This window comes from Carassius gibelio, chromosome A8, assembly GCF_023724105.1.
Source record: "Carassius gibelio isolate Cgi1373 ecotype wild population from Czech Republic chromosome A8, carGib1.2-hapl.c, whole genome shotgun sequence".
NCBI lineage: Eukaryota > Metazoa > Chordata > Actinopteri > Cypriniformes > Cyprinidae > Carassius > Carassius gibelio.
The window spans coordinates 157,941-166,069 of NC_068378.1; the positions used below are offsets into that span (position 1 = coordinate 157,941).

The 8,129-nt window shown below is 36.8% G+C and overlaps 1 protein-coding gene across 1 annotated transcript in view; it reads left to right on the plus strand.

The window, feature by feature from the left end:
* The first annotated feature begins 3,161 nt into the window (after window positions 1-3,161).
* Window positions 3,162-8,129, plus strand: part of LOC128018090 (WD repeat-containing protein 5-like) — an 8,918-nt gene continuing 3,950 nt past the window's right edge. Inside the window, exons 1-13 of the mRNA XM_052603468.1 lie at window positions 3,162-3,436; window positions 4,138-4,300; window positions 4,474-4,582; window positions 4,954-5,027; window positions 5,125-5,214; window positions 5,339-5,428; window positions 5,512-5,595; window positions 5,695-5,750; window positions 5,870-5,916; window positions 6,139-6,214; window positions 6,341-6,374; window positions 6,470-6,544; window positions 6,711-6,798. Of these exons, the coding sequence (XP_052459428.1) occupies window positions 4,220-4,300; window positions 4,474-4,582; window positions 4,954-5,027; window positions 5,125-5,214; window positions 5,339-5,428; window positions 5,512-5,595; window positions 5,695-5,750; window positions 5,870-5,916; window positions 6,139-6,214; window positions 6,341-6,374; window positions 6,470-6,544; window positions 6,711-6,798 (904 nt within the window). The 5' untranslated portion in view covers window positions 3,162-3,436; window positions 4,138-4,219. The remainder of the gene's footprint in view (window positions 3,437-4,137; window positions 4,301-4,473; window positions 4,583-4,953; window positions 5,028-5,124; window positions 5,215-5,338; window positions 5,429-5,511; window positions 5,596-5,694; window positions 5,751-5,869; window positions 5,917-6,138; window positions 6,215-6,340; window positions 6,375-6,469; window positions 6,545-6,710; window positions 6,799-8,129) is intronic.

Consider the following 8,129-nt stretch of genomic DNA (forward strand, 5'->3'; position numbering starts at 1 on the left):
AGTGGCGCGCCATGACCAACGCCAAACCATCTGCTGTTTTTACTAGACCGATGTTTTTATTATTTTGTTTATTTTAATAATTGTATATTATTATTGGAAATCTATTTCATTAATTCATTTACAAGTTATGTGTTTATGTCCACAAACCCCCTAGCACCCCTTGCAACTCCCTGGAATTCCTCGAACACCCAGTTTGAACTCCCCAGATCTAAAAAAAAAAAAAAAAACTTTTTGAAAATGATGAATTATGGAGCACAGTGGCACTTTATTACATACCATTCAGCCGAATTATGTAACATGATCCCCAAATTTTAAAACACTTTAATATGGCTATGTCCAATAATCTCAACCTAATTAAACAAGTCTCGTTTACTATGGAAACTGTCATAATTTTTTAAAAAAATATATATTGTAGGCTTTTATACTTATGTTTGATACTATTTTACATTTTGTTCTTTAATATTTTAATTGATTGAACTTTATTTTTAGTTTTCCATTGATTCTTTTTTTTATGTGTATAGTATTTATACAGTTTTAGCTTTTAGTTTTGGATCTGATTGCAGTTGTTTTAATACTACAATTGATTTCTTATGTTGTCCTCATTAGTGAGTCGCTTTGGATAAACGCGTCTGATAAATGCCTAAATATAATATATATATAATATATATAATATAATTATAATATAAATTATGATATAAATAATATAATGATAATATACATTTATAAATTATATAAATGATAATATAAATTATTATGTAAATAATATAATTATAATATAAATGTATATATAATATATATAAAGTATTTGATATACTTTGTTGTTTATATTGTGATATAGCTACATGATTAGAACAATAATAAAATATCTGCTTGCAAGTAATAAAAAGAGCATCAAAAGCCAGAGATGGGACCAAGTCACACATGTGCAAGTCTCAAGTAAGTCTCAAGTCTTAACCTTCAAGTCTCAAGTAAGTCCCAAGTATTTTTTTCTTGGGCAAGTCAAGTCAAGTCAAGTCACAAGCTATGTCAAGTCAAGTCCAAGTCAAGTCACCTTAATATTGTTATTTTACCTGCAGAATCTGATCTTAATAAAGTTAAAAGACAAGATATAAGTAACTGTCAGTAAATTAAAATAATTTGGATTTGCATTGTAAATACTCATCTTCAGTAAAATACATCATGGAATCAAACAAAATTGTAACTTCCTAAAATTATTTATTTTTCACTTCTGCCAACAGTGTTTGAAATGTTTTACATTTTCAACATTGAGTCCATAAAACAAATAATAGCTAAACATCCAACAGACTCCTCTCTGAACACCTCTCTCTCTCTCTCTCTCTCTCAAACACAGTTTACATACAACATTAAACTATGAATTAACACATGTGGAATTATATATGGAATTATATACATAACAAAAAAGTGTGAAACAACCAAAATATGTCATATTGTATGTTCTTCAAAGTAGCCACCTTTTGCTTTGATTACTGCTTTGCACACTCTTGGCATTCTCTTGATGAGCTTCAAGAGGTAGTCATCTGAAATGGTCTTCAACAGTCTTGAAGGAGTTCCCCGAGAGATGCTTAGCACTTGTTGGCCCTTTTGCCTTCTGTCTGCGGTCCAGCTCACCCCTAAACCATCTCGATTGGGTTCAGGTCCGGTGACTGTGGAGGCCAGGTCATCTGGAGCAGCACCCCATCACTCTCCTTCTTGCTCAAATAGCCCTTGATGCCTTCAGTGTGACTCTACAATTTTCATAGTCATGAAAATAAAGGAAACTCTTTGAATGAGAAGGTGTGTCCAAACTTTTGGTCTGTACTGTACATAACAAAGTATGAAACAACTTAAAATACGTCATATTTATATTCTGTACTGTATATATATATATATATATATATATATATACACACACACACACACACACACACACACACACACACACACACACACACACACACACACATATATATATATATATATATATATATATATATATATATATATATATATATACACACACACACACACACACACACATATATATATATATATATATATATATATATATATATATATATATATGTGCACTTCTCATGATTGGGTAATCGCGGCAGCTACATTCGTTTTTCTGATTAATTGTTTTGCTCTATGAGAAAGACAAGGTAACAAAATATTCGGGGCTTATGCCCCCTTAGCCCAGCCCTAGCGCCGCCCCTGGAATGCGTTTTTTTGACGGCCTGCTAGCGGATCATTAGGGGCCGTTCACATCACGTCTTTTGCGCGCGCAAGTACGTTATTTCCAATGTAGGCGCGCGGTATGCGCGCTCATAATGGAAGCAATGCGCGCGCGTCGCACCGCATCGAGTTAAAAACATCTAAACTTTTCAGAATGCCGCAAGCGCACCGCAGGTCATGTGACAATAACTAACCAATCAGCTTCAACCTTTCCCGAATCAACGTTGAAAGCTCAGCTAAGATGAAGGAACAGCTGTTCATAGCTGTATATGGATTGCCATTTTGAAATGAATTTAGTAGCAGAGCTACTGCGAGCGATTTTTAGTGCTGCAAATCCATTTATCCTTTGCTGAAATTTCTACGTCTTCATTGAGAGAGAGAGCGTGTCATGGATGCTTAGCAACGACAGACGCCCCAGGAGCACTTCTGTCCGAGCGCTTTGGAAAGAAGGAGAAAGCGGCGCGACTAGCGTTTTCCACGCGTTTTTAGGCGCGAACTATTGAAGACAAAAGCGATGACCCTCGGTACCTCTCAGGCTGACATGTTGATGTGATGTGATATCTGATTTAAGTGGGCGTGGTGTGCGTAAGGTAGAGAGGGCATGACTGATGATAGTGTCCTGATCCAGTCACGACGCTATTCTCAGCCTGCGCTCCAGCTGAGTAATCAACTTTATTTTAAAAAATAATTTATATATTTTATATTCAAACTGAAAACATGATGTGATTAACACTCAAGTCATTCAAGTCATCGTGTCTCAAGTCAAGTCAAGTCCCGAGTCTTTAACTTCCAAGTCCGAGTCAAGTCTCAAGTCCTAAAAATAGCGACTCGAGTCGACTCGAGTCCAAGTCACCAAGTCACAAGTCCCCATGTCTGTCAAAAGCCTCTAGCTCATGACAACAACTGATACTGCCAAATGGTGCACGGGACTGTGGCTCGACGTTTGGGAAAAAACAAACTGTCCCTCTTGACCCGCCGTTGAGATCTGCGCGTGCGCAGTTGATGTTACTGCCACATTACCGCCTGAGCCTACGATGGAAAGGCGCTCATCCACCATAGTATTCAGCACGATCACTACCTCACTGCACAATCAAAACGACCTGTCGCGTGATTCATGAACAAATCTGTATCCAAACCTAGGAGTGGACTCATCCCAGTAGCCGAGAGCAGCTTTTATTACACCCTCAGCAGCCACCGGTGTGTGAGTTTACTCGCTGCTTTTGTTGTCTGAATGTATGGAGAGACATCGAAGAGAGGCATGCGTGCACAGAAAAGAGATCCACCAATCTGTAATATATTTACTGTACTGGGGATGGGTGAACAAAACGATCGCGGTTAACCATGACGTTAGGCACGAATATTCGTTAATTGCAGGGATAAATGCGTTGCAGGTGATCTACGGTTCCTCTGCGGCCCTGTGTCTCGTTGATAGCCTAGCAGCTAACGTTTACAGTAATGGTGTTTTTACAGATCTTCCTCTGACACAGACACGAGCTCTGTAAACGCGGTCTAGATTTGAACTTTGGTGTTTATGCGGATTTTTTTTTGACTTCGGTCAGTTTCACATTGCCGTTAGTGTTGTGCAGATGAAACACTGTTAACTCATTATTTTATGTGTATGCTAGTAGCAAGTTATATGCGTTGGTGGCTGCTATTATATTTTTCCGTATAATATATATTATTGTACGAAAATTATTATATATACGGAAATGAGTACATTTGAAAATGTAAATTAAAAATATAAACTTGGGTTGAAATGTATTAGCATTGTGTTTATGTTGGAGAGATGTTGTGACAGTTAACACTGACTGGCATGTGCTCATTAGTTTTACATGTAGCCTGCAGACTTAGTAAACATCTAACTGAATTTCTCCATCCTTTCTGTGTCATCTGAATTAGAAGACTGCATCAGCACTTCTCTTTTGGACAGACAGGTTGACAATAAACTTGCTTCTGTAAACCCGTTCTCTCCAATTTGCTCATCATGGCAACTGAGGAGAAGAAACCAGACACCGAGGCTACCAAAACACAGCCGGCATCAGCTGCCTCCGCCAGCCAGACCAAGGTAAAACACCACTGGGAACACAGTTTGGAATTGTTTTCTGCTTGGTTTTGGATGATTTTTATATTATGCAAGAGATATACTTACTGCAGAAATGTACCTAATATGATCTGTGACAATGTCATTTCTTTATTCAATGTGTCATCATCAATGATGTGAGTTCTGCTCTATCTCAGTCAGCACCTGTGAAGCCAAACTATACCTTGAAATTCACATTGGCTGGCCATACAAAAGCAGTCTCTTCCGTCAAGTTCAGTCCAAGTGGGGAGTGGCTTGCAAGCTCATGTAAGTACTTGTACTAGTACAGCACTGATTCTAAGATAAAGTAGTTATGTGTTAAAGAACAGGGAATCCCAAAACATCAAATCTCTCTTGGGATTTTAAAGGGGAAAAAATGACATTGTCATTGATTCGCCCTCATGTTGTTCCAAACCCATAAGACTTTAGTCTTCAAAACAGAATGTAAGATTATTTTAATGAAACTCGACTTAATTGATTTATTTGAGGTTTTTATTAATATTTATATAATTTAATTGAACATTTTACGATTTACTTGTTTTTCATGAACCCCTCTTTGGGAAACTCTGTTGTAGATCAATAGCTGTGTGGTGAAAGAAAAGTCATAAAATTTGGGTGTTTTTTTCCCTTTCATCCAGCTGCTGATAAACTGATCAAAATATGGGGTGCATATGATGGCAAGTTTGAAAAGACGATATCCGGACACAAACTTGTGAGTTTCCCAAAAGATCCATAATTTCAGAGTAGTGCTGCTTATACTTTGTGAGTTGTCTAATGTTACGTGGTTTTTTTTTTTTTCTCACCTGCAGGGCATCTCAGACGTGGCCTGGTCCTCTGACTCCAACCTCCTGGTCTCAGCTTCCGATGACAAGACACTGAAAATTTGGGATGTGAGCTCTGTAAGTCAACAACACAAGCCAAAGCCTAACTTCTGAATATCAGATATATGCATGTGTGTGTGTATAATATGACACCACAATTTATGATAATTCTTTTCCCTGTTCTGTTTTTGTATATCACCAGGGGAAATGTTTAAAGACACTGAAGGGTCACAGTAACTATGTATTTTGCTGTAACTTCAACCCCCAGTCCAACCTCATCGTATCTGGATCTGTAAGCCCACCCACAATTATTTGTCATTTCACTGTTTTGTTAATTCGGGCAAACATACATGTTAATTATTATCTCCACGCCAGTTTGACGAGAGTGTGAGGATTTGGGATGTTAAAACGGGCAAGTGTCTCAAGACGTTGCCAGCGCACTCGGACCCCGTCTCTGCAGTGAGTGCTTTTATACTGAACCTATGATGATCAGATACTGTGTACGGTGGGTTATATGCTTTAAATGATATTTTCCTTTTTAAAATGGTTTTGTTTTAGGTGCATTTCAACAGAGATGGCTCATTGATTGTGTCCAGCAGTTATGATGGACTTTGGTGAGTCAGCTTTGGCTGTGAGAGTTTTGTTGTTGTTGTTGTTGTTTTTTGAGAATGGATAAATATGTCAGAGATGAATAAATAACAACCATACATGCTTATTTGTGACATTTAAACAGCCGTATCTGGGACACAGCATCAGGCCAGTGCCTTAAAACACTCATTGGTAAGTTGACCAGTCTTTTACACAAAAGCACTTGTTCAGACCAGTTCAGAAGCAACTATTTGTACCTCTAAAGAGTTTGTGAAACTTATTCTTATCAAACATCTATAACATTAAGCCAAAAAAAAGTAAAAGCATAAAATGGCATCTTAAATAAGAATAAAGAGATTAAAAGAATAAACAGGCACTATAATGTGTGTGTATATATATGCAAATATTCATTAGATGATGACAACCCACCCGTGTCATTTGTGAAGTTCTCCCCCAATGGCAAATACATACTGGCTGCCACTCTGGATAAGTGAGTCACAGACTTCTCATTATTCTGAGCCTTTTATTCTGCTCATTTAAAAAAAAAAATATATATATATATATTTTATATTTATCCATGCCCTTTGAAAAAACACTTGCATTCCCTTTGTTTTAGCACTTTGAAGCTTTGGGACTACAGCAAAGGAAAGGTAAGTTCGTTTTTTCTGTTTAGATGGAGCGTTGTTTTTTATTGATAACAATAATTCTTTATTGGTGTATAACAATATAATTTTCTCTTGTTTAGTGTTTGAAAACATATACCGGTCATAAAAATGAGAAGTACTGCATATTTGCAAATTTCTCTGTCACTGGCGGAAAGGTATGTTGGAACTACACTGTACTAATCAGCTGCTGAGCACCTCACACTAAACGCAAACATTGAGCATACTCCTCAGTTTATTTCTTTTTTTCTTTTTTCACAAAAGTGTTCATTGAAATTTCCACATTTTGGTAGAAAAGGTTTTAAAGATTTGCTTTCTCTTAAGTGGATTGTCTCCGGCTCAGAGGACAACATGGTCTATATCTGGAACCTTCAGACCAAGGAGATCGTACAGAAACTACAGGGGCATACAGGTAGGAACTGAAAGCTCAAGCCCTACAGTTTAAAGACTTCCTATTGATCCTTCCAGCTACCGTATTTTTCGGACTATTAGTCGAACCTGAGTCGCATCAGACCAAAAATATGTCATAACGAGGAAAAAAACATATATAAGTCGCACTGGCTATAAGTCGCATTTATTTAGAACTAAGAACCTAGAGAAAACATTACCATCTACAGCCACGAGAGGGCGCTCTATGCTGCTCAGTGTAGACTACAGGAGCACTGAGCAGCATAGAGCCCCCCCCTCTCGCGGTTGTAGATGGTAATGTTTTCTCTTGGTTCATGTCAAATTAATTGTGATGAAATAAGTCGCACCTGACTATAAGTCGCAGGACCAGCCAAACTATGAAAAAAAGTGCGACTTATAGTCCGGAAAATATGGTAGGCAGTACTACATTTTACAGATTTCAGTCATCCTTTTTTTTTTTCTCATTCATTTATTCTATTTTTATCATAGTTGATTGTTGTCGTTTTATATATATATATATATATTAGGGCCGGGACTCGATTAAAAAAATTAATCTAATTAATTAGAGGATTTGTAAATAATTAATCGAAATTAATCGCATTTTAATCGCATATAAATATTTGACCTGAGAACAGTGAGAAGTAGTATACCATTGAATAATGACTGAATACATAAGCAACAAAATATTGTTTATTTTTGTTCAACCAAGTCTAGCAGACCAGTGCAATTTTTGCCATGAAATGTATCAATAGCATATTTAGAAACAATTTAGAAATAGTACATTTCAGAAATTCAGGTAGCTTATAGGTGCTGGAACCTTCTGTAAAGTGTTTTTTTTAAGTAAAACGCAATACTGTCAATTACATTCAGAACATTGGAAACACTGACTATTAGAAAACATCTCTCTGTTGCTTAAGAGGCCATAACATACTAAGTCCAACTCTCAATAACCTTGGCCAAAACAATAAAGTTCAACATAAACTGTTGCACCAACAAAATAATACATAGTTCAACATAAAGTGTAAAGTCCACGCTAGCTGCTATATGTTTTGCGTTTAGGTGATACTTGAGGCTCAATGTGCTGCTGCGGTGATATGCGAACGCTAGTTGGTGCTTCAGTATAGTCGGTCCCGCCGAAACTCATCCAGTGAGAAACGTTCCGCGGTGCAAAAATAAGTTATTAAAAATGCGGGATTTTTTTTTCTGTAGTTAATTAATCTTAGTTAACGCGTTATTTTTTGTGTAATTAATTAATCTCAATTAACGCGTTAAAGTCCCGGCCCTAATATATATATATATATATGCATAAACAACATACATTTGTGTGTGTGCACA